This window comes from Lissotriton vulgaris, chromosome 7 (assembly GCF_964263255.1).
Source record: "Lissotriton vulgaris chromosome 7, aLisVul1.2, whole genome shotgun sequence".
NCBI classification, from domain to species: Eukaryota; Metazoa; Chordata; class Amphibia; order Caudata; family Salamandridae; genus Lissotriton; species Lissotriton vulgaris.
Window position 1 is genome coordinate 85,743,777 of NC_141695.1, and position 27,415 is coordinate 85,771,191.

At 41.8% G+C, this 27,415-nt stretch overlaps 1 protein-coding gene across 1 annotated transcript in view; it reads right to left on the minus strand.

Annotated features, from left to right (window-relative positions):
- Positions 1-27,415, minus strand: part of LOC147700848 (putative DBH-like monooxygenase protein 2) — a 477,613-nt gene that overhangs the window by 192,964 nt on the left and 257,234 nt on the right. Inside the window, exons 8-9 of the mRNA XM_086929749.1 lie at positions 9,139-9,230; positions 2,369-2,465 (exon numbers count right to left, since the gene is read on the minus strand). Of these exons, the coding sequence (XP_086785875.1) occupies positions 2,369-2,465; positions 9,139-9,230 (189 nt within the window). The remainder of the gene's footprint in view (positions 1-2,368; positions 2,466-9,138; positions 9,231-27,415) is intronic.

A 27,415-nucleotide genomic window follows, 5' to 3' on the forward strand; every position in this document is an offset into this window, starting at 1 on the left:
TCCTGTTGGCAGCTGCTTTGGGCCTGGTTTATCTTTCACGTCATGTCAGCACCTCTTGTCCTCCTCCATTGGCGTCCTCAACACTCCTGCTGCATTTAAGGTAGTCTGATTGTGGGTCAGTTGTTGGTAGTGTCCTATCCCTTCTGTGACGCTGGTCTTGTTTTCCTGCGGACTGCACCCCATCTTCCTCTCCCTCTTCTCTGTGGCCTTCGCCGACCCCGTTGTTCCTTGCTGGTGGTCTGTGGGACTTGTGGGGTTTGCGTTGACCTCTGCGCTGGGTCAGGGTGCATCCATGTTGCTGCGGACTTTGGATTCTTTCTGGTGTGTTGTTTTTATTGTGATTTTTCACGCCAGACACGTGGGATTTGCAGGCCTGCCGCTGGTTTTCGGCGCTTTTTGTATCGCAATTGGCCTTATCGCAGCTTTTTTGGTGTTCGTGTTTCGCATTTTTGCTGAGTGGTGTTGACTTTGATGCGTTATTTGGTGTCTATCGCATGGTACCGCTGTGTTGTAAATTCCACGTTGACACAGGGTATTTTCCCGCGATAGGCTGCGATGTTGAAAGTTGCGTTATGCTACACTTGCGGTAGTTATCAGAGGTTTTTGTAAATATACCCCTATGTTTTACTGTTGATCTTAGTGTTACAGTGGAAGAGCAGCATATGTAACAAAAATGCGCAGACAAAGGGAGTTATGTAAAGTTTGGTGGGTAACTGGCCGTACTGACAGGGCAAAGGGGGCTATAACCTCACCCATCGGCAGACAACAACTCTCAATATTGAGAGATCTCCACCTTCCTGGTGAAGAACTCAATGGCTTCCTGGCGGCTCCTCTGAATGCACTGTAGGTTTGCTGAATGGCTGCAATGTTTTCAGCAAGTGTTCAGCAAACCTTTAGGCTTTTCTAAAACCGTTCAGCAATATCTTAGTTTTTTCCAAAACAAATTCCCAAACTAGAACTTAAATAGGTCAGACAGTCTGAGGTCCTTAGGCCAAAGGCTGACGTCTGTTGGGTGTTTGGTATAAACCTTTCACTGGCCTGATCCATCTAGGACACCATCCGCGGAAACATGCCATGATGGTTTTTTCAACAACAAACCAACCGTCAGTTTAGCAGCGATGGCAATACTCCACATTTATCAATGATAACTCCTTGATTATTGATCCTGAGGAACTTAATGATGATTCAGGAATATGCATAAGAGACAGAAGGGGATAGCAGGGGGGGGGGTTTATGCTTCAATCGATTCCTGTGCACACTTAATCCCTACTACAAAGAAACAAAGAGGTCCATACGACACAGAAGCTGGAGGATTCAGGTCGGGGGCAGGCCTGGAGCTTTCCTACGATTAGTAGTGGAGAACTCTGCACATAAAATGATAGGACAGGACTATCTTTTTATGTGCAGAGTCTCCAACACGAGTGTGGAGTGTCTGCAGCCATAAAAGTAATCTTGTAAATCTGTGATTGCATGAAATTCATGGATGAATGCACAGTAACGCCCATGCTCCACCTATGGAACACTTAATTTTTGTTAATTTTTTTAGAAAGGCACACAGGCTTGTGCAAATTGCCCCCTGCGTATCTTTGTAAATATCTACTAGCGTTTTGCATCATTGTGGATCCATAAAAGTGGTGCAACCATGACGCAAAATGTTTTTAAATCTGGCCCAGTAGTTTTTCTTTAAAGCAGCACTGACTCCTTTAGGGACATGGGCTGCTTTAAAAAAGAATCGAGTTCGAGAATGCAAACGCAGGAATAGTGGTTTGCTGTTTCTTGAAGACCACCATCTCTGTGTTTGTAGCTAATCACCGGGTGTTGCAAGTAGTGAGCTTAGTGAGTTAACTGCGGCGTAAATTCTGCTGCGGGACATTCTATTGAGTGGGGCGGGGCCGCGTCAGCCAACGGGCGTGCGCTGCTCTACCGAGGTAGTGCTTGCGACGGCCGTTGACCGACGGGCGCAACGAATGGGTTAATCAATAATGATTAGTTATGTCAGATTGAAACCCCCACGACTACAGATTTTACAAAGTGACCTAGTAATAGATGGGCGCACTGCACATTACCAGCCAGATCATATACCACTGCACTGTTTGCAATCATTTTTTATAACCTGTCCCTTACTACATTTAGCCTGTAATGTTTTATTTATTTCAGTTGTTAATAGTTTGTATGACATATGTGCAGTAGAGAACTGAGCTGCTAGAAATACTTTTAGTTCAATTAATTCAACATATTAGATTGATGGACAAACTTGTTAAGCATGAATGTAATTGTGGAATGTAATACCAAATTAAACCCCTGTTCCAGATGAAATAGGTAGTTCACTGATCATAACAGTTCATTCAGTCTCAGGTGATGCACTTACCATTTTGATAGGTATGACCGCAGGCAGGTATCTTGTTTCTTGTAGGCTGAAGTCGTAGGACATGTCTCGGCCCAAGAAGCCAATCTGGGTTTCATTCCTTGTAGATATGAAAGGCTGTTAAGAACTTTCTCATTGTAAAGCATCTTCAAAACATTATATTTGGGCTGGATGTATAAGAGTTTCCCCTTTGATTTAGACAGCCAAATTGCTCCAAAAAAAGGTTTAAAAAATTGGGCCTCTAAATGTGATAGCACAGATTTTATATCCATGAAGTTTATATTCTGGAATTCTCTTACACCAGCTCTTGAAGGGAGCACCAACATTTAATGTAACACCACAACTTCGAATCTGATCAGGACCCCCAGAAACCATTCAGCTACAGGCAGCCCTATGAGAGACACTAACTTACATAGCATAACAAAACCTCTCAGACAATAATATATGGAATCTGAACTTTCAGGCCCAGTTATATTTGCCCCTTGATTGCTGATAACCTACTCTTATTTGAATCAACCAAACAGACAGACACTTGCTTGCTCCGACAGAAAATCTAATTCATAGGAAATGAAATCATGGGAAAGGGGAAACAGCCTTTAGCACAAAGCCGGTACCACACAGGCTTAACCACGCAGGCGACACTACCACACAAGTATTTACCAAGCAGGATTTTGCAACCAAAATGCCTTTACCAAGCATGCCATTACAATGTATTTCGTTGTAAAGGCATGAATGGTAAAGGCATATTTGTTGCAAAAGTTTTAAAGTATGTGTAAGTATTAATGGTTGTATGTATTAAGTGTATATATAAATATATAGCTGTTTATGTAAGAGTGAAAAAAGGGTAATTTTATGGTTTAGGGTGGGTATGGTGCATGCATGTGTGTGTGTGTGCGTGTATATATATATATATATATATATATATATATATATATCCAGTTTCCACTCTCAGCGCCGCTTGCACGCGCCAACAAAGACGAGAGAGGCGGACTCTTCAATCAATCAGCAGCCGCTGGTATCTTTATTTAACATTTTATCTGTGCATTGCTGTGCTCAACCAAACGCGTTTCGGCGATCCCAGTCGCCTTGCTCGCTGGTAACAAGTGCTCACAATCCCCTTAATTTTTAAATTACAACTCCACCAATCCCCGGTCACCATAGAATCATGGAAATCAATGACAGACTCCTACGGGCATGTTGACGCAGACAAACTTAAAATGCAAAGACAGACCCCTTAATTCAGGTTAATGTATGACATCCCGATGTACTTAAACAATTCTTTTAATTTAAAAAGCACAATTCATATAAATTCTATGTATACATAATTCAATATATACCGAATTTAATATTAGGGAATAATTCATCTTACTGTACAAATACAAAAACGCTTGCACATTATTCATAATGTCAGTAAAAACATAATCTGTTCACTATGCCCCCATTAGCAACATTGTGCCCTCTGTAAAAAGACTCCATTAAATGACTAAAATAGTGCAAAATAATCTCCTGAGTGTATAATCATGTGCTGTGTGGACTCCCAGTCGGGAGTATATATCTTAAATATTAAATAACATTCGTAATCTATAGAAAGGGCAGGAAAAACTTGGGCAGGATAAAATTCTTTGTTCGGCATTACTACCTGTACTAATACTAATACTGTAAACATTCCATTTAACCCTACCGGTAGTCATGATGGGATAAAAAAGAAAGAAGAGAGAGAAAACACACAACCCTCTAAGACACCTTATGCTGACAAGTTACAATGTGTAATATAAAAATTACCTCCTCACGTCAAAGCCTTTACGTGCTCCCCCTCTTATCTATGGACTAAATTCAAGATGTCAGGACCATTAGCTATCATCACATTGTGCCACAAGCTTGTTCAATAACGGTGTGAATCCCATTATTAGGGGCTAAACCCCCATTATGATAAATACTATCTAAAACCATTTAAAACATATAGAATATTCAATATGTTAAAAAATGTCTAACCAACGACTCTGTTAAATATATAAATATACATTTCATAATGAATCCTGGCCCCGAACCGCACACCGGGGAACTAAAGACCGGTAATTATAATGCGACAAACTATTTACAAGAAATGGTGTAAATCTTCGCAAATGTTAAGCCCCCTTGGGGTCTTTGTCTCAAGTTCCACTATATACCTTGTCTCAAGTCGGTGTAACTGTTTCTCTCTGTCTTCCCCTCTCTTATTAAAAGGAATGCTATCTATCACAAAATACTGCAGGACATTTACATTATTGTCATGCTCAGCTTTTACATGCCTGGCCACTGGGTAAGTTGGGTCAGAATTGACCGTGGCTCTTAGGTGCTGCAGTATTCTAGCTTGTACCGGTAGCTTTGTGCTGCCTACATATTTGAGGCCACAAATGCATTTCAACACATACACGGCAATATATATATATATATATATATATATATATATATATATATATATATATATATATATATATATATATATATATATATATATATATATCCTGAGAATTTCAGCCAATTCCGTCCACAAACGCCAAAGTTATTAGACATAGAATTTTCAAAAATCCCATAGAGAAAAAATCCTAACTATATATACCTACTGGCGACCGCCAGTAGGTAATATATATATATATATATATATATATACATTTATATGTATTTAAAAATATATATTCAAATTGGGGTTACACTTACCTGGTAAGTTTTCACCATGCATATGCATTTACTATACAAGCCTTGAGAATGCAAATTTCATTGTAAAGGCTATGTGTGGTAAAGAATGCTTGGTATCGTCACTGTCATTGTATTGACCGCGTCGTAAAGGAATGCATGGTAATGGCTTTCGTGGTTCTGTCATAGCTCCATGGAAAAGTCATTACCTCCCGTTCACTGTCCTATTTATGTGTTGTTAGCCATTCCCCCAAGATGATATGTTTTGAAATTCAAGAAGCCTTTAAGATAATTTTAGGTGCGTTCTGAATTGAAGAGTTTCTTTTACCTGATTTTTCAGACCAATGCATCAAAATGTGGGTTTTCAGTGTCTCAGATTTAATAACAGTGACCTTACATCAGTTTAACTTATTTGTAATATTAATTAGTTCCTGGTCGCGCACAAGGCTTAGCACCAATAGAACTGTGTCCATGTGCTTATTAAAAGTCCGCCGCCTCGGCCCTGTCTTGAGCCACTGCAGTCTGTGTAGAAATATGCAAACAATTGAGGGCGAAAACCACAAAAATTCAGGAAGCACAAGCTGAGAGCCGTGGCTGAGGTCGCAGCAGAGCGTGGGGGCGAGCCAGTGATGGCAGCGGGAGTGGTGGTAATGCGGTGAATGTGGTGAAAACGCAAACCTCACTGAGCATGCCCAAGCTGGCAAATTGCATCAGTCAGCAGAGGGTACTGGAAAGGGGTTGGAAAGATTTCTATGGCCCCAGGATCATTTCGTGGCATGGAGCTTACAGGTGTTAGGCTGCCAGTTTGCGAATGAAATAGCACCAAGGTGAAATTGGTGTTAAAAAGCATCTGTTTTGTGACCGCATTTCGGTTCCAAAACATTTGTACATAGGACGTCGGTATTAGGAAGGGACGCCCTTAACATGCCCCTTCCTAATACCGAATAGCTTATCCATTTTGCGATTCAGTAATAGGTTACCAAATCGCAAAATTGGGTTTTGTACATAGGAAAATGCTTTTATTTGGTCGCAAACAGCCCAATTCTGCGAATTGGGCCGTTTGTGACCAAAAAAAAAATACGTACATCGGGCCTTTTGTCCTTAAGAACTTTTAAATGTATTGAGGTGGGGTAATAGTCTGTATCTTTTTTAAGGATGTTAATATGAAACCAAGTTGTTTCAGTAAGTTTTTTTTGTAGCATGTGTTTTGTAGCATGTTTATATTTTACTTATAGGGTTATATTTTTATCGCATAATAAAGCCATTGACGGAACTTGACTTGACTCCAACTACATTATATAGCAGCAATTTAGTGGTATCAACAGTATGTTTGCACTGTAAACACAAAGAGAGTTCACTGTAACAACTTATGTCTCTTATGCTTGAATTTTAGAAGACTGTTTGGGAGATTATTATACAAATGTTGACTATTGGAGATATCTTGTATGTCTTGCATATGATACTAACATTATTCATTTAATTTTTTTCTCCTAGATATCCACAGTCAAGCCATACTGTTTTTTTTTTCTTTTTTCTTTTTTCAGGTATTAAATCCATTACCACTAATTATAAGGATGTTGAATTGCTTCCTGTCCAAACATGATGAACTTGGAGTTATATGTAATAGAAAAGGCACAAATATCTACTTAATTAAAGCCTTAAAAATGACTACTGCCCCTCAACTTTTTGGAAGCCTCTTAATACTTATGTAATAAATGTGTATTGAAGTAGTGACTAATTTTGTACTTTATGCATGGCCTTTGTGTTGGATATGACTGTCTATGCATTCTATTACCTTCCATCATATTTTGAGATTGGCCAATATTTGCTTAATTTGTTTCTGATTATAAATTTGCCATCTAAAGTTGCATTTTATCATTTCTCAAATACGTTTGCATTTCTCTTATACAACTTGGTATATATTTTAGTTTTTCTCTAGTTTTCTAGTTATATGTATTTGTATATAATTAATCAAATAACTCTGAACACAAACAAAATTCAAGAAACCAATCAACAGTTTTGCTACATTAATCATGTACCTCAATTACAAGGGCTCAATTCTAATTAGATTTACGAGATGTAAATGTAAATTGATACTTGTATAGCGCACTACTCACCCGCAAGGGTCTCAAGGCGCTTGTAGGAATACCGCTGTGGAACCCATCCTGGCTTTCCCTGTGAGGCGTCCACTCCTGGGCACCCCCAAGGTGGAGGCCAGGCATCCTTAGCGTTGCGGGGGCCGTTGTGGAGATTAAGCAAGCTATTGCCCAGAGTTGCAGAGTGGGACTCACTGATTGGAATAGGCACCGAGGTGAGAATTATCATGTCCGTGGAATTTTGAGTCCAAGACCCACCGAGGCGGGGAATTGAACCCTGGTCCCGGGCTAGAACTCTGCATCAGGGTCTGCCGCTCTAACCATTGAGCCACACTCAATGGTTAGAGCTAACAATTCTACTGTACGTATCAAAATTATGAGTAGTGCAGATATTGTTCCACCCAGTAAATACAGGATGTAGTAACCTCTTCATCCCCAGAGAAATTCAGCAGGTCAGCCCTGTCAACGTTTCCTGGGGCAACAATTGGTGGTAAAAACCAGGACATGACGATTGTTGTCCTTTAATTACCCATATCTGCATTGTATGCTCCTTGTTTGAGTGTACAGCTTGGGATAGCCAATACTTATCGCACTAACACCAGTGACAAATTGTATCAGGCCCCATTTTTATTACATCAGGCATTGGGTCACTGGTAAAGAAGGCCTAACTCTTGGCCTGGACTCCAGCATCATTAGCCAAAATTTGGCCAAACACGCTTGCTTATTTCTGCTTCCGGTGCTCCTGAAGGAGGTTCCTGCCAGAGTCCCCCCTTCTGGTGCCATCCTGCAGGCGATAAGGGCCCAGAGAGCACCGGAGAGCTCTGATGGAACCCCTCAGGACCCACCAGTGTTGAGTGCCGGGTCCACAGCAACGAACAGCGCTGGTTATAGCAGTCAGCGGCTTATGGCCACAGAGATGCGTGCGGTCCTCAAGATGGCGGAGGAGGGCTGTGACTCCAGCCTAGCAAGGCCCATCGGCACCAGAGGCCTGCTAGTGAGAGAGTCCCGGAGGCTGAGACTAGCAGCAGGAGCGATGGAGTAGCGAGAGTGCCCTCCCCCAGGGGTGCCTCGAGGACTGACCCTGTGGTTTGGAGGTCGGGACCCAGTGGCGCTGTGGGTGCTTGAACCCAAAAGGAGACCTAACTTCATGGCACGGATCCTCCTGCCCTGAGCGTCCTTCCCCGTCCCACAGCTGGAGCCCAGCATGGGCTCAAGATCAGCTCTGGGATCCTGCATGCTGCATCTGCCCACCCCCACCCGGCCTTCTACCCCTACAGCCATCACCGGCTTGGGGATCCCACCAGGCCCAAGTTTACCGCCTGTAAGTGCACCAGCACCCTGAAGGCCTAGTAGAAAAACTGCGAGAAAATCATGCTCTGTAAATATGTAATAAATAATTGACCAAGCCTAATCGCTTCTTAAAATGTAATCTTGAGTGAATTTACAACTTGTATATATTCAACTCTAACCACTTGTATTTCAAGTATGTTTTTGCACTTACTACCATTCTTGTGTGAGTTTAGAGTTTATCTGTTTGCATCTTGTATGTTATTAATTTCTTCTGAAGCCCTTATATAATATAACTGGTTCTATTGTAAAAGTGCTCTGACACCTTCAGGTTAAGTTCGCACTATATAAAAACGCATAAATAAATAAATAAGATCTTTGCATGTCCCCAGACTGCATTTCCTTTATTTATATAAGGGTGAGCTTTTGTGGGTCAAAGAAAAGCAGTATACATTTTTTTCTCTCATGTCGTATTCAACAGTTACCTTGAGGACGTAACCTGAAAATTTCAATAATGAACACTGTGAGACGTTTGGGCTACTAAACTGAAGTCTGGTACCAGAAACACAAGAGGTCGGCATTGTGAGAAACAATTGTAAATGCTAACGATAATAAAACAATATATGCAATTTGTTATTGGTACATCACCATTTTCCTGTTGACCAGAAGCCTTAACAATCACCCTTGGAGATGCCACCACACCACAGTTCTGCTTACCTGTACTGAACCACTTGTACCGCTGTTCCAGCTAGGTGAGTATGGAGGAGGCTAGCAAACACCTGCATATCTGGATTCTCCTTGCCCGTCACCTACAACAACAAAGGACACATCTCTTCAGGGAACAGTGCTGCACAACAGCATTCCCACTTCAAGCCGCTTCCAAAGCCCACTGTGTTAGACTGGCTCTTGCTACAACAAGGAACATCTCAGAGAGTGGTTGGGATGGATGAAAACCTTTTAGTCAAAGAGAGAAAGGCCCATTTGACCATTTCCTCCTCTGTAGAACGAGCACGATTTTTATTATTAAAACTAACCTCCATTGAGTAAGGGGGGGCTACAAATATTGGGTCAATCAAAAAGCAAGAAACTCATTGGCCCAATCAAGAGGTAATTCAGTGGTCAGAGCTCACCATCTACATAGATTTACACATATGCTTGAGCTGAAAATTTCCTGCATAAATGTGATTCAGCCACTACAGGCTGAGAGTTTTGCCGGTGTGAGGGGCTTGTGCGCTTGCCCTCTGAGGAAATGGGGTCACGTATGACTCAAAATAGGGTTGATTATGCTAAATGTTACTCTATGTCTTTCCTACTAGATATGGCACAGATGGTCTTTTATTTTCCTGCTAACAGTGGTGGAGGGGAGTAGACAATTCAAGATTATACTTTCAATTAGGTCATGCTTTAAATGACCACAGACTCCGAATTTCAGTTTTGTCGAAAACAATTTAATATAAACACACTACAAAATCAGAGTATATAGGTACATGAAAATCAATAGAGAGCCGAGTATACGAATATAATTCATTCGGCAAAGAAGGCATAATATGATGAACTCTAAAATCGAAATGCAACAAAGAATAGAAGCTGAGTCCAATCTTCTTTTCATTGAGATTCGGAACAAAAATCTCTTTCCCTACCCTGCTCTAAATGAGAGTCCTACCTATCTCCCTTTCATCATATCCCAAAGGTGTCAGCACGTGCTAACTTCCTAAGAAGTACTCACATCAAATGGGCTTAAAGCTATGGAGCTCGCTCTAAGATGCTTCTTCTCCTCCGAAAGCTAGCAGAAGTCTACCAAATCTGTTGCTGCGCATCATACAAAAAGACACTGTTCAACCCACAATACGTCATTTGTTAAAACTTTTCCATTGCAACTTTATGCAGTATGTTTCCACAGAAGCTTTAACTAATTTGACTCTTCTTCCAGTGGCCTTGGTTCAAAGGGTATAGAGTCAAAATATCGAGTTTTTCTTATCGACTAGACATAATATTGAGTACAAAATATAGAACAGACATAATATCGACTAGACAATATATAGACTACCAAAATATCGACTAGAAAATTTTAATAGCGAATAGAATAGCAATAATATCGAATCAAAAATATAGAATGGACATATTATCGACTAGACTGAATATAGACAGCAAAAATATTGAATTTAAGGTAAGTTAATATACATTTTTAATTTTTGTGTAATATAATTCTGTAGCGGGTTGTGGGTTTATAGGGGAATATGGTGGGAAGTAATTTAATTATAATTAATTAAATATGTTATTGTATTTATTGGTATTTATTTAGAATTAATTGTTAATTAATAATTAATTGGTAATTAATTAAAATATAATTGGTAATTAATGGTAATTGATGAATTGATAAATATGTTATTTTTAGTAATTTAATTTCTTTATTGGGTATTGGGTTTATAGGGGAATAGGGTGGGAAGTAATTTAATTATAATGAATTAAATATGTTATTTTATTTATTGGTATTTATTTAGAATTAATTGTTAATTAATTATTACTTGGTAATTAATTAAAATATAATTTGTAATTTATTATAATTGATTAATTGATAAATATGTTAATTTTAGTAATATATTTCTGTAGCGGGTTTTGGGTTTATAGGGGAATAGGGTGGGAAGTAATTTAATTATAATTAATTAAATATGTTATTTTATTTATTTGTATGTATTTAGAATTAATTGTTAATTAATTATTATTTGGTAAATAATTAAAATATAATTTGTAATTTATTGTAATTGATTGATTGATAATTATGTTACTTTTATTAATTTTTTTCTGTAGTGGGTTGTGTGTTTATAGGGGAATAGCTTGGGGAGTAATTTAATTGTAAGTAATTACATTTTTTAAATATTTTTTCGTGTCTAATTTTTTACAATTTTTAAATTGAAAATTCATTTATTGTTAATTGGTAAATAATTAGTACTAGTAGGTAATTTTTATAATTAATTAATTTTAATTTTTAATTTTAATTGATTAATTAATATATTTTATACAATTGTAAAAATATTTTAATTAATTTGTAATTGGTATTAATATTTATGTTATTTATATTTATATAGGAAGTATTTACTTTTACTACTATTGCACTCACTGGAGTGGGAATAGTAATTTTTACCCCTACGCTATCCAATGCTTTCCACACTTTTGCACTCACTGGAGTGGGAATAGTAATTTTTATCCCTACGCTATCCAGCGCTTTCCCTACTGTTGCACTCACTGGAGTCGGAATAGTAATTTTTACCCCTACGCTATCCAACGCTTTCCCTATGGTTGCACTCTTTGGAGTGGGAATAGTAATTTTTATCCCTACGCTATCCAACGCTTTCCCTACTTTTGCGCTCTCTGGAGTGGGAATAGTAATTCTTACCCTTACGCTATCCAATGCTTTCCCTACTGTTGCGCTCTCTGGAGTGGGAATAGTAATTTTTACCCCTACACTATCCAACGCTTTACCTACTGTTGCTCTCTCTGGAGTGGTAATAGTAATTTTTACCCTCCCACTATCCAACGCTTGCCCTATTGTTGCACTCTCTGGAGTTGGAATAGTAATATTTACCCCTACGCTATCCAACGCTTTCCCTACTATTGCACTCACTGGAGTGGGAATAGTATTTTTTACCCCTACGCTATCCAATGCTTTCCCTACTGTTGCACTCACTGGAGTGGGAATAGTAATTTTTACCCCTACGCTATCCAACGCTTTCCCTACTGTTGCGCTCTCTGGAGTGGGAATAGTCATTTTTACCCCTACGCTATGCAACACTTTCCCTACTGTTGCGCTCTCCGGAGTTGGAATAGTAATTTTTACCCCTACACTATCCAACGCTTTCCCTACTGTTGTGCTCTCTGCAGTGGGAATAGTAATTTTTACCCTCACGCTATCCAACGCTTTCCCTATGTTGCGCTCTCTGGAGTGGGAATAGTAATTTTTACCCCTACGCTATCCAAAGCTTTCCCTATTGTTGCACTCTTTGGAGTGGGAATAGTAATTTTTACCCTTACGCTATCCAACGCTTTCCCTACTGTTGCACTCTCTGGAGTGCGAATAGTAATTTTTACCCCTATGCTATCCAACGCCTTTCCTACTGTTACACTCTCTGGAGTGGGAATAGTGATTTTTACCCTTACACTATCCAACGCTTTCCCTACTGTTGCACTCTCTGGAGAGGGAATAGTAATTTTTACCCCTACGCTATCCAACGTTTTCCCTACTATTGCGCTCTCTTGAGTTGGGATAGTAATTTTTACCCTTACGCTATCCAACGCTTTCCCTACTGTTGCACTCTCTGGAGTGGAAATAGTAATTTTTACCCTTACGCTATCCAACGCTTTCCCTACTGTTGCACTCTCTGGGGTGGGAATAGTAATGTTTACCCCTACACTATCTAACGTTTTCCCTACTGTTGTGCTATCTGGAGTTGGAATAGTAATTTTTACTTCTACGCTATCCAATGCTTTCCCTACTGTTGCACTCACTGGAGTGGTTATAGTAAATGTAACCCTCTCGCTATCCTACGGTAACAATATTGTATATGTTTTGTTAATAATATGTATATATATATATATATATGTGTGTAATAAAATTATTTTTATTTTTATTTTAAAGTTACATTAATTATTTATTAATTTTACGTTTATTTAAGTATTTGAAGTATGTTGAAATTAATTATATTTATTATTATATTAGTTTTAAATTCATTTTAAGACATTTAAAAAATTCGATATTTTGACTGTCTATACTTTTTACCATCGATATTTTGGAGTCAATATTTTTGAACTCACCTGTTTGTAGACAGGAAGTCGATATTCTGGCATTCGATATTTTAACTCGATATTTTGACAGGTCAAAATTTTGACTGTCGATATTCTGTCAGTGATCCGGTTCCCAGATAGGCCAGACACAAAAGGTGTCCTCCCTTCTCGCCTTCCAGCCTTCTTCAAAGACATTCTGGGTATCTCCTTAAATCTAAGAATAACGAGGTCGAATTCATGCACCTGCAGTAGGGTGAGAACACACTGTCTTCGGGCACAAAAAGGATTTATTTTACATAATTCTTGAGCAACCAAGGAGAAACAAAACTCAAAACAACCTACGATTCGGGCCTATAAGCCAGGCAACTTAAACTAAACACAATTACGTTATAGAAATATAATTTCATCCTGCACATTATACATACATGAAATGTAATACGTGCAAAGTCCTATTTAAATGTGTTCACTACATTTCAATGTTAAAACCATTTGAATGAATGTTATGTTATGTTATACCATTCTTTTAGAGCGCACGGCTACCCCAGGGGGTGTCCCGCGCTTTGACAAAGAGGCCTGAAAACCCAGAAACACAAAGGCTAAAAACGCTACAGTCTCAGGATTACACGGAGAAGAGCGTGGTCTTAAGCTCCTTCCTGAAAGCTAGGAGGCTGTTGGCTTTGCGAAGGGAGAGAGGGAGCTCATTCCAATGGCAAGCCGCCACATATTCGAAAGACCGTCCTCCCATCCGAACGCGTTTAACAGCCGGCACCTCCATTTTAGCCAAATCGGCTGACCGCAACATCCTCCGCGGCAGATAGAAAGCGGTACGCTTTCTGATGTAATTAGGACCAACAGAGTGAAGGGCTTTGAACGCCAGCGTGAGGATTTTAAACATGATTCTTCTAGAAATAGGTAGCCAATGCAACCTATTTAGAAGCAATGAGGCGCTGGCTCTTCTTGGCAGGCCAAAAATGGCTCTAGCCGCCCAGATTTGGACAATTTGCAGTCTAGCCAATAGGTACTTGGGCAGACCTGCATATAGCGCATTAGCGTAGTCTAACCGAGACCCCACTAGCGCCTGGACAACAGTCTTTCGATACTGCAGGGAAAGCAATGGAAGAAATTTTCTAAGCATCTTGAGGATGCCGAAACATTTCCCTGATAGCCCCATAATGTGGGGTCGAAAAGAAAGGTCGTCATCAAACACAACTCCAAGATTTTTCACTTGGGAGGACGTCTTCTCCGGAGGAACATGTCCTGGGGCCACCACGACTTCCAGCCGGGATCAGGGGCACAGCCAAAGAAAAGCAACTCAGACTTATCCGAGTTGCATTTCAGGCTGTGCCGCTGGAACCACGCAAAGACCGCACTCAGGCAGTCTTTGATCCTGTCGCCGTCAAAAACCTCTCCTTTCCTGCAAGTAAACAGGAGCTGGGTGTCATCAGCGTAGGAAATGACCTGGGCCCCATAAGTCTCCGCTACCATCGCCAGAGGGGCCATATAGATATTAAAGAGGGTGGGGCTCAGAATGGACCCTTGAGGAACCTCTACCTCTAGCGATGGCATTTCAGCGGAGAACGGTGGAGCCCAGATCACCTGTCGACGGTCCGATAGAAAGGATTGAAACCAATCCAACACCGTCCCACGCAATACGATCTCGCAGAGTCTAGAAAGGAGACCTGCATGTGGGACGGTGTCGAAAGCCGCCGACAGGTCCAGCATGACTAACATAGCCTTTCCCCCATGGTCGAGCGTCTCCCTGATGGCTTCGGTCACCTCCACGAGGGCTGTCTCCGTGCTATAATTAGCACGGAAACCAGATTGAGAATCATGGAGAATGTTTTACTCTCAATAAAGTTGGTAAGTGTATGCTGAACATGTTTCTTAACCACCTTCGCCAGAGCAGGGAGCAGGGAGATCGGTCTATAGTTAGCCTGCAACAAGGGATCTAAAAGAGGTTTTTTGATCAGCGGCAGAATCAATGCGTGTTTCCATTCCCGAGGCACCACTCCGGAGCTCAAGGACAGATTGAGCAGGGGGTTCAGCAAGCTGTTTACTGACGATGCCACTCTGCCCAAGCACTTTGCTGGACATACATCCAGGGGTGAGCCAGATTGAAGCCGGGACAGTAGCTCAAGTGATATTGCACAGGACATCTGTGGAAAGACCGATAGTGTGGGCCCAGACTCTGCCCCTAAGGATGATACAGGCCTCCATTTACCAGCTGAGGCGTCCATGTCCATGGATAGGTCCGAGGGGGGGAAGGAATCTTGAATAGTTTTAATTTTCGTGACGAAAAACTCAGCAAGCTGCCTAATCCACCCTTCAGTATGAGAGTGTGAAAGGGCACCTGCGGCAGGATCAACAAATTCCTTAACAATTCTAAAAAGTTCCCTACTCATATTATCCGCCTGATCTATTCTGTGCTCAAGATATTCCTTTTTGGCTTCCGAAATATGTTTGTGGTACTGTTTTATGGCATCACGGTACTTTATTTTCTCAACTGGGTCGTATTTGCGACGCCATAGTCTTTCCGCCTTTTTACAGTCTTGGCGCATTTTTCGAAGTGCGGAGGTAAACCAGGGAGCGAAGTCGTGGCTGGGGGCTGTTCTAGCTGACTTCACTGGGTCTAGCTCCTCAAATCTTGTTTGCAGCCATTTCTGAACCAGAGCCAGGTCAGCGTCTAGAATCCCTGTAAGTTTGCACGGATGTTGACAAAGAGCATCTGATAGCATATCTGCTGAAACTAGATGAAACGCTCTAGTCTGTCGAGTCACACCCTTCTGTGCTCTCTGGTTGGAACTTGTCTCATGTAAGATAGCGAAGTTTATTAAAAAGTGATCTGACCATAGGACAGAGAGTGGCGGGGACACCTCAATCAGCATTGTAGAAAAGATTAGATCTAACGTGTGGCCTTTAACATGGGTAGGACTATCAATAAAAGGGACTAGCCCCAGCAGTGCAGTAATGTCCCGCAGCTTGGAGGCATCGGAATCCACAATCGAGTCCATATGCAAATTTAAGTCACCTAACAACACACAGTGTGCTGATCGCATGCAGGGTACGGAAAGAGCCGCCTGCAGGTCCTCGAAGAAGGAGCCAATGGGCCCAGGTGGTCTATAAACGAGGATCCCCGTGCAAGTCTGAGAGGCAGACAGACTAAGTGTAAAGCCTAAGGCTTCACATCCTGCGATATTCTCCACAGGGAAAGAGGAACACACAAGGGCCTTATCCACTATCAGGGCCACTCCTCCTCCTCTGCCCCCAATTCTGTCTCTTCTTAAAATGGTATAGTTAGATGGTAGGGCACAGGCAACATCCGGTTCAGATCCTGCCCCCAACCAAGTCTCAGTTAGAAACAGACATGATATATTGGAGTCTGCAAGAAGATTCCAGATGTCCGTGGAATGGCGGACCAGGGACATGGTGTTCAAAAGAGCACAGTGACAGTGCTGACTGGGAGGTGGCGGGGCCGGAGTTGGTGAGGCCATTGGACGCCAGCCACATGCTGGACAGCCTTTCCCCAGAAGGCGGCCACCAGGAAAAAGACATTTGCATCCCAAAGGGTGACAACGCAGAGCAGACAAAGCAGCAGCACTGTAAGTAATCATCCCAGAGCGGCAATGCACGATACAAACCTCAAGAACAGCAAGACCTCACTGCTAAATGTCTGAGCCGAAGACCAGAGTCCCGCCTCACACGCCTCCGAGACGCTGACGAGCGCAGACGGGCAGGACTCTGGCATGACTCAGGCGCAGGGAGGGCACGACCGCTGCGCGTTACCACTGCGCTCTTCAAGCGAGCATTAAATAGCGTCGTCTCCGCGTCCCAGATCACCTGGACGCTCCAAGATGGCGCTCGCGCTTCTACCCCAAACCAAGATGGCGCTGGCACCCACAACCTCCCGGTAACCCGGACCCGCCAAACAGCGGTGATGTTTCCACAAATTAAGGTGCAGGTAAGGGCGCGATCGTAGTTAAGACCAGGGGAGAAGGCAGTGATTAAAAAAGAAATTAAATCCAAAAACGGGGATTTTTTTTAAATTATTAATGAGGAGACGAGCGCGCGACCAGCGCGACCAGCAGCGAGGCGCCGAAGTGAATCTCGGCCTCAGGAACCTAAGCAGGCTCACCTCATGTCGAGCTCGCCCTAAATAGCGTCGTGTCGGCGTCCCAGATCACCTGGACGCTCCAAGATGGCGCTCGCGCTTCTACCCCAAACCAAGATGGCGCTGGCACCCACAACCTCCCGGTCACCCGGACCCGCCAAACAGCGGTGATGTTTCCACAAATGAAGGTGCAGGTAAGGGCCAGATCGTAGTTAAGACCAAGGGAGAAGGCAGTGAATAAATGCATCTTAATAATCATAAAACACTCCTAACAACAAGAATATCTGTGAGTGTGTTTAAATCATGAGGATAGTGCACCCATACAATATAGAGTGCTGTAAGCGCTCTATCAGTTCCCCCCTCTTATGACTAGTGTCATAACACCAACATTCTGACCTCTAACAGTTTTCTCCTTGTAGAAAAGACTGACCTCAACAGAAGTGGCAGCTTGTCGTCCCTGTCTAAATCTTTCTAACCCCTTAAGGTGCTGATAATGACTGTCCTGCAGTCGTTCCAATTGCTGTTCTCGGTTTTTCAAAGAATTCTCATGATGTCGTGCCTTTTGCCATTTGAAAGCCTTGATGGCTCCCAATAATACAATTATACAAATGACAGGTTTCAAGATGTATCCCTTGCCCCAAACTTCCAAACCACCTTCCAATCTTTCCAAATCCCTTACCAATTTGTTCCCAGAGTCAGCCAGCAGCTAGATCACGTAAATCTTGATGTATCTCTGAAATGTTACTAATTTACCTCTTTATATCCGGACTGTTGTCAAGAATATAAGTACAGCACTGTTGGACTTTCAATAATTTACAGACTCCTCTGGCTTTTGCTAGTAACACATCTAAAGCAAGACGATTTTGAAGAACCATAGCCCTTATCGAAACCATCTCCCCATCAACAAGTATAGAATTTGGGCCATATTCATAGAGAGCTTATCCACTAGCGTTGCCAACTTTCTAATTTTCACATCATTCAAAATCACACCCAAACTAGGTATCATGGCTCCAAATACATCCTCAATAATTTCTCCCGCACTTACACCACGTTTTCCTCTAAGAGGTCTTTTTCCTTCCAAGGACCATAAATCATCGACATGGAAGATTTTGGGAAATACTACAGCTGAATAACACATACCATACCAATTTTGGGGCAACTTCACATAGGCACCTTTCCCACACACAAAATACACATTGCTTTTCTAATTGATTCCTCATCAAGAAAATTGTTCACAATCACTCTCACCCACAAATATCTTGTCATAATATGTTGAAGGTGTCTTATGCACAGTTTCCCTTTCTGCCAGAAGTCTAAAGCTATTGGTCCAGAACTTCTCTTTGCCTTATGATCTAATTCTTTATGTGTCCATGGAATAACCTTATGCTTTGGATATGGTCTAAATAAGGTCTGCCTATGCCGATCTTCTATATGAACCACAAACTTTTTCTCAATGTCAGATAACATGCAGGTCAAATTGTGTCTATGGGCATAAGCTGTATCTAAGGTAATAGTAGGCCCAAAATACGTAGACATCCTCTCTACCTCCTTATAGTAATCATATTTATTCATGTACTTAAGAACCGGGACTTCTGAGAGTACCACATCATAATTTGAGGAGTAGTACTAAAAGTGTGCCTTACTATAAAATATGCTCAACAATACACTTCATGTAATGCCACATGTTAAAGGCAAATTATGGTATTGTATGACTTCTTCCACTGATGCTGGCAGTTGCATACACACATAGCAGTCTTTCGCTTCGATTGTATCAACATACTCATACAACAAACGAGTATATGCATTCAGAGTGAAATCACCTTTTGACAAATCTATGTGTAACTTTCGGCTAGTTTCTTTGATTATCTCTCTATCCTTTATGGATGCACTCTCTTCTGAATCTGAGGCAGGTGGGGTAAGTGTTGTCTGTTCCCCATTTTTTTCAGCATCTTGAGACACAACCAGAGACGTAACAATCACCACAGTTATGACAATAAGCACCACAACAAAAAGGGTACCAATTATGCACTTCTGCTTGCGTCCTGAATTTCCAGATTCCATTCTGACCACTGTTTGGTTTTGAGGTGCAAGTTAAATCAACAAAGTCTCTTTTCTTCTTTTCTTTGCTTTATCCTGTTATTTACAATGTCTTTTTATTTTCCGTTCTTCATTCGATTATGGCAATACTCAGTCCAATGGTACTAAACCTTTTGTAGAGATTTAGTCAGCCCTAGCCCTCAGTTCTTATTCTATTGAAAGTTTCTCATTTAAATCTTCTTCCACTTGGGCTAGGTTATCTTCTTTCTAAGGCCTAATGCGTTCTTCTTTCACAGTTCAAGCTTCATCAGTAATGATATTAGATCCAAGTATGGTAAGAACAAGCTGCAGAATCTCCGCACAAATTTCTCCTAGTTCCTGTACAGTGAGCTGTCGACCAAAGGTAGAAAAAGCAACCTGGTTAAGGATCTAAAATCGCAACCCTCTCAGCCTTGGTGGAGTAGGGACTGTCAGAGTTAGGGCTCCGAAGGCTTCAACTCCAGGGACCATCAACTGAATATCAATCGAGGGGGTGTCCCCTCCGTAGCTCACCGTACCGGTCCCCAACCTCACTGGATCTCGCTGGTCTCTGCATCTGCAGCCGAGTACGTCCACTCAGGAGAAGCGTATTTTTGGAACGGTACCCTCCCTCCTCTGGATCGTCTTAGACCATCCGGTCTCTCTTTGGTTTCACTTTCATCTGATTCAGACGTCGCAGGAATTGGAGCGAGATTTTCCTCAGATGCAAGCCTTATGTTCAGCCTTTATTTTCTTGCTATCCACTTTTCTGCTCTAGCACCTGCTCTCCTCTCTTCCGCTTGGCCTGATTCTTCTGCACTAGGCCGTTCACATTGATCTGGTTCAAAGTTTACTTCTGCAATTTCGTCTATCTCCGGATCTGAACTCAGCTCTGGAGCAGCTTGACCTCTTCTTTCTTGCTCAGTTGATTGTTCAGCCTCATCAGGAATCCTTATGACTTGATCCTGTTCCTCCATTTTCTGTTACACTTCTTGGAACAAGGGGAGTCGTTTCTTCCACAGGCTCCGGGACTCAGGATGCGAAGCGTGAATCCAGTTTGGCAATCCTCCATACTTCACGGCTGCACTTGTGACCAATATCCCTTGGTATGGTTCTCGCCAACGAGCATCAAGGCAGCTCTTCCTCACGTGCTTTCAAACAAGCACCCAGTCACCAAGGTTAAGATCATGCAGCAGGTCTCTCGAGGTGGATGCAGTCGCAGCCTCAACCTGATGGGACACAGAATTAACCACATCAGCCAGTCCCCTACAATAATCCAACACCAAATCATCAGTGATGTTTATCAATGCTGTTGCTGGCACCATAGGCAATCGCATAGCTCTTCTCGTCAATATCTCATGGGTAGAGAGCCCTGTTCGCCTATCAGGAGTACTACGCAGACTCATCAATACCAATGGCAGCCCATCCGGCCATTTAAATGAAGTCGACGAACAAACCTTTGACTCCCTCATCTTGATTGTGCCATTTATCTGCTCCACAAGACCAGATGCCTCAGGTCTGTAGCTACAGTGCAATCTCTATCAATATTCAAAGGTGTACAGTTTCATGATTTCACTATGGAAGTGTGTTTCTCTATCTGTCTCCACTGAGGTCAGAAAAAAAAGCATGTTATCAGCTCCCTTAATAGCAGCTTTGCTACTGTGAGACTGTCACATCGTCCAGCTGAATATGCCTCAAACCAACGTGAAAAGATACACACCACCACCAAAACATATCTCAGCTTTTTGCACCTTGGCATTTCAATAAAGTCCAATTGTATCCTAATGAAATGACCTCTCGATCTTCCAATGTGACTCAACGTAACTACAGATCTATTTCCAAAATTAATTTGTTGACACGTAACACACCTGTGAAACACTGCTTCACCACACAAACAAAATCGGGGGTTAAACCAAGTTTGCCTAAACACTCGCACCATGGCATCTCTCCCAAGATGAACTGCTCCGTGAATCTGCCTTGCCATTGGGCTCAATAGATAGTTGGGTAGCACTGATCTGTCATCTGTTGATACCCAAATGCCATCTTCTCTTTTCTCACAGCCTGCTCTAACTCATGATGCAGCTCCCTCCTCTGAGACCTCATCCTGCAGCCCCTTCACCTCATCCCAGGTATTGGCTATAGCTAACATTATGCTGAGCTGGGTCTCTTCTGCGCTCTCTCCTATATATTCTCCATTGAAAACACAAGCATGTATAGCACAAAAATGGGCTACTCCATCAGCGTAGTTATTTCCTTGTGTAACAAAATCCTCTCCCTTCCCATGGGCTGCACATTTGACTACTGCGATCTCTTTAGGTTTCTGCAAAGCTTCTAACAATTGGCGCACATATTCTCCATTACGGATTGGGGACCCTGAGGACGTCAAAAATCCCCTCAGTGACCATAACTCCCCAAAATCATGAACCACTCCAAACCCATATTGGCTGTCCATATAGATAGTAACTTGGACTCCATTGGAGATGGTACAGGCACGTATCAGAGCAACTATCTTGGCCACCTGAGCAGAGTATACTCTATTCAAACAGGCAGCTTCCACCACCCTCAAGATGGTGCACACAGCAAACACTGCTCTCAAATACCCTTCATCGCCTCTTAAACATGAACCATCAACAAAAAAGATCAAATCAGATTCAGGCAGAGGTTCATCTACAATGCCAGGTCTGGGTTTGGTAGATAGTTCAGTAACATCTAGGCAGTCATGCTGTTCACAATCCTCCTCATCTTCCTCTTGTGGGAGAGGTAGCAATGTAGCAGGGTTCAAGGTGGTACAGCATTTAACAGTGACATTTTTAGAAGCCAATATAACCTGCTCGTACTTTGTAACTCTTGGTTCTTGTCATTAACAGTTCTACTGAATGTAGCACATAAATGATAAGTGGGTGACCCATCACCATGCTTTCACATCTCTCAATGCTGACACCTGTTGCAGCAATGGATTTGAGACATCCAGGCAACGCAGAAGCTACTGGATCTAATGTAGCTGAGAAGTAAGCCACTGGTCTATGGGCACCCCCATGTGTCTGTACAATTACCTCTAACGCACATCCCTCCTTTTCACAGCAGAAGAGCGAAAATGCTTTGTTATAGTTTGGCATTCCCAGAGCTGGAGCGCAACATATGCTTTCTCTCAGCTCGCGGAAGGCTCTCAAGCAATCGTCATCCCATGGTACCAGATCACGAATGTCCTTTCGAGTCAATCTAAATAATTGTTTTTGTGTTTTTGGAGTTCCCATTTCCAGAATCGTCTCTATACGATCTGGTGACACTCTTCGTTTTCCCTTCTCAATCCGGTGACCTAGATACTGAACTGCAGGCAGACAATACTGAAGTTTGTGCCCATTTTCTGCAAAGTGATTCAGCAAAGCCACAGTATCAATCCTGCAAGCATCCTCAGTCTCTCTCATACACTAGAACTTGCTAATTCTCTCTGTGCGCCTTGCGTACCTGCTTACGTATCATTCTGATCACCATGTCTGCACTAAACTGAATTTTGAGTTTAATGAGGTGTCTTGATTATTAATGCGAATTTTGTGATGTTTTATTACAGCTACCCCTGACGAAGAGCAAGTAATTGCTCGAAATGCATTGGGTTGTAAATAAAGGATGCTGCTGAGAACTACTTTTCGTGTATGAATCATATTTACAAGGAAGCTTGGATGGGCACCTGTGAATACTTAAAGTTTCAAAAAACACACAATTTGATGTATATGTGGAACGGATGGAAATATTGAAAAGAATATGTTAAAGTTAAAACATGGACGAATCAGTATCAGAAAAAATGGATGAGTTTAAGGGGGATCTAGTGTCCTTTAAATAAAATGCTGTGCACCAGGGTGTGGAACGTTAATGTTGCGTTCCCCACTAATGGATTTTGAAATTGCGCGATGGCAAGGCGAAACCCATGTTGCATGCAAGAGCAAGGATGTTTAAATATATGGATTATGGATTATTGTGAAAATTCTGGTATGCACATCACCACATTCATCATTAACATTGAACTGCCACATTGGTGATGCACCGAAGATGAATTGAGTGTACGTAAGGAACTCCCGTCTGAAAAATGCCACATTATCGGAACAGCGAGTTCTCATGAGCACTTTAAAGAGGGCCACATTATCGGAACAGCGAGTTCTCATGAACACTTTAAAGAGGGGACTTAAAAATAGAGAGATATCTATTTTTATATTTAAAGCTTGTGCCATTTTTCATATATGCAAAACGATCGACTTACGGACTGTGCGCACAAAGCTTACGGTGTAATCAAGATGCACTATGGGATTATGAGTCGGGTGGGCACATTATGGTGAATTGCAGGTTGCTAATAGGAGCTGAAGTATTTGATAAAGTTAGCGGCGAAGGGGAATACACCCAGGAGCTCGAGAGGAACTTGGATTTTAAATGAGGAAGATACTTAAGCAGGAATGTGAAAAAACTGGTCCGTGTTGGAAACAGAAGAAGTGGTAGCATTTTAAGGCGGAAAGTGTAGCTATGGTGTAATGAACAAGTGTATAAACACCAAGTAGGTTATGAGAGCAGGTGTATACCTATATATAAAAAAGAAGGATAAAATGACAGATAGCCTCGTTGCAAAGTATCTCGACTCTGAAATGTCTGGGCAGTCATTTAGCTATGGTAAAACACTAGGGGAGAATTTCAAAGTGAACGTATTTTGATGTAATTAAACCATGCAATGAAATCATTCTGATCACCAAGTCTGCACTAAACTGAATTTTGAGTTTAATGAGGTGTCTTGATTATTAATGCAAATTTTGTGATGTTGTATTACAGCTACCCCTGACGAAGAGCAAGTAATTGCTCAAAATGCATTGGGTTGTAAATAAAGGATGCTGCTGAGAACTACTTTTCATGTATGAATCATATTCACAAGGAAGCTTGGATGGGCACCTGTGAATACTTAAAGTTTCAAAAAACACGCAATTTGATGGATATGTGGAACGGATGGACATATTGAAAAGAATATGTTAAAGTTAAAACATGGACAAATCAGTATCAGAAAAAATGGATGAGTTTAAGGGGGATCTAGTATCCTTTAAATGAAATGCTGTGCACCAGGGTGTGGAACGTTAATGTTGCGTTCCCCACTAATGGATTTTGACATAAATCTATGACCGTAAACCATATTGCTTCACATGGTATCTGAAATAATGTAACAGCTGGATTCGGTACCACTGGACAACATGGAATCACAATTTCAATAATTCTGCGCAAGTCCTGCACTATTCTGCACTTGTCAATAGGCTTCTTCAGTCCCATTATGGGTGAGTTGCAGGGACTTCCTCTTATCTCTTTGAGAATGCCTTCTGCAATCATAGACTCAATTACAGATCTTATTCCAGCCACAGTTTCTGGAGTCAATTTATACTGCGAAGTTAGTGGAAATTCAGCATTTGGTTTGACCTATATCTTAACAGGTTCAGCCCCTCGGATCAAACCTATCTCCTCACCCATGAAATCCCACACTTTCTGGGAAATGGATAATTCCTCTATCGTAAGAACACAAACATTTCTGCACACAAGCTCATGTTAGCCATTTTAAAATCGGCATCGTCATCACAGGTTTGCAACTCCACACCTCTCGGAGTGCACGATATAGTACAATTTAGCTTACACAAAAGGTCTCGCCCTAATAGACAGACTGGACTTAAATTGCACACAACAAATTGATGTCTGTCTCGGAACGGTCCCATTCTCACAGGTAACTAATTTGTCAATGGGTTATTCATTTTCTGATTGGTAACTCTCACTTCTTGAATCGACTGTCTTGAAAGGGATATATTTGGAACCACTTCTGTTCTTACTGTGGAGCGCACAGCTCCAGTATCTAACAAAAAGGTAACAGGATATCCATTCACCTCTGCATCTACAATTGGTCCACTCTCATCTACTTTCAGGGCCACACCCCTGCATCCCCCTCGGACACTCATGAGGATCTTGATTTTGGTCAAATCAGTCTTGTCTTGTATTTCAAAATAGGGCATCTGATGATACACTTGATTATGCATAGGTATTCTTGGAGGCTAAAGTATCTGCACTTGCAGCTCATATCCTCCCCCATACATGGACCTAGGTCTAGTAACAATGTTCAAAGTCTTGGACATCTGTCCCTCTACCTCATTCTGGAATTTATTTGCTGGATTCAATCGACATTTGAGCTTCTAAATGCATGATTTTGTGACAATAATGACAAGCAGTGACCTTCTTTTAATTTGCCACCCAGGAAACTCCCATACCTACTTCCATTCCCCTTCCTCTTAACTGTCCAGGTTGAGTCACCATTTGTTGATCAATTCCTCTACCACTTCCTCTACCTCGACTCATCGCTCCTCCAACTCCTTGTATCAGATCGGGCCTTTCAGCTAAGCATGGGCGTAAAATCCGTTCCGCTCGCGGAATTTGTGAGTTTTTGACAAATTTGTGTTCCTTGAATCGCGCAAATTTGTCAAACACTCCGCAATTCGCAAGCTTGCGGATTTTTTTGCTTGGTCGCGAGACTTTTTGACCGCGAGCACGCAAAAACGAACGCAAACATGCAATTGCACAACGCGAGCATGCAACTAGCCCATGTACGACCGCATGGGTAACCTCGCGGTAGCCGCGCTGAAAAAATCCCACGAACATGCAAAAGCCCCGCGAACACGCAAAAAGCCCCACGAACACGAAAAAAAAAATCGCAAATTCGTACCGCAAATTCGCTAATTTCACCCATACTTACTTTCAGCATTCCTCAACTACACCAACATCAACCTGTCTTTCATTTTCTTTTGTGCCGATTCCAACTGATCACTACAGTATTTCGCATAACACAGAATTTTGTCCACCGTTTTATTCTGCCAACATATCCAGTGTTGCTCTATTATCAGACTAATATCAGATTTTAATACCAAAACAAACTTCGAGACAAACTGTTCCATATCTTTCTGCTCAATAGTATCCAATCCACTATGCTGTTTAAAAGCCAATAAAAGTCTCTCAGAGTAATCATGTACCGACTCCATAGGCTCTTGAGTAGTACGATCAATCTTAAGCCAATCAACGGTCTGAGGAGCTACCTTGGATTGTAACCTTGTAATCACTTGCTCATATTTCTTCATTACTTCAGGTGAAGGACCATGAGTCGCTGGATCTCTAGCTGGTTCTGAAGCGGGCCAATCAACGGCAACTTTACATGCTGTCCACAAATCACCTGGGACCACTATATCAAAGAAGGTGTTCAAATCAATCCCTAACACCTTCGAAACCTTGGCAAACCGATCTATTGGTATGTACCACTCAGCAGGTTTTCCCCTCAGCCGAGGAAAATCATTAGTGAATGCTGCCAAATCACCCCTGCTCCATGGCACATGTACATACCCCCCATTCTGTACTTCTCTCAGAGGGAAATGTCCTGCAGCTCCCATCCCTCTACCCGGAGGCGGAGTGTTTCCTATCCCGTTCCTGGAGCTTTTCTTTTTGGGCCATCTCTCTTCCCATCTGTCTAATTCTTACCACGCTCACATCCCTATCACCAATTCTCTAATATGTGCCTTTAGTCCCATTGTTCGCTTCTCTTTCAGTTCCTTATTCGTATAATTAAATCTGCAGAGTCCCTGCATCTTTTTGGTCTTTTTGTCAAATCCACCTCATACCTTTGTGCTAGTTGTGACAATGAATCATGGGGTCGCTTTGACTTTCTAGTACTATCCTTAGCTACAAATAGCAACTCGCTTGGGTCATATGTCTTAATTCTGTCCAATGGCAGGTTCCCTTCAATCACCTCATCTAATTATGGTTTTAATCTTACCACATCTAACAGTGGTGCCTTAATTGCAACCTGTAAAACCTTCTGACCTCTTTTACTTCACGATTCCTCCCAGTCACAACTTTGCGTTCTGCTTGGACCTCCACTCGCCTCCATTCTCAAAACTGGGCAACTTTCTCTCTCCCAGCTTCAACTTCTTAAATGGTTACCCTCACAAACATACTGTGGCTCAAACAGTACCCTAGGTGCTTCTCGTCTCATCCCCATTTTCT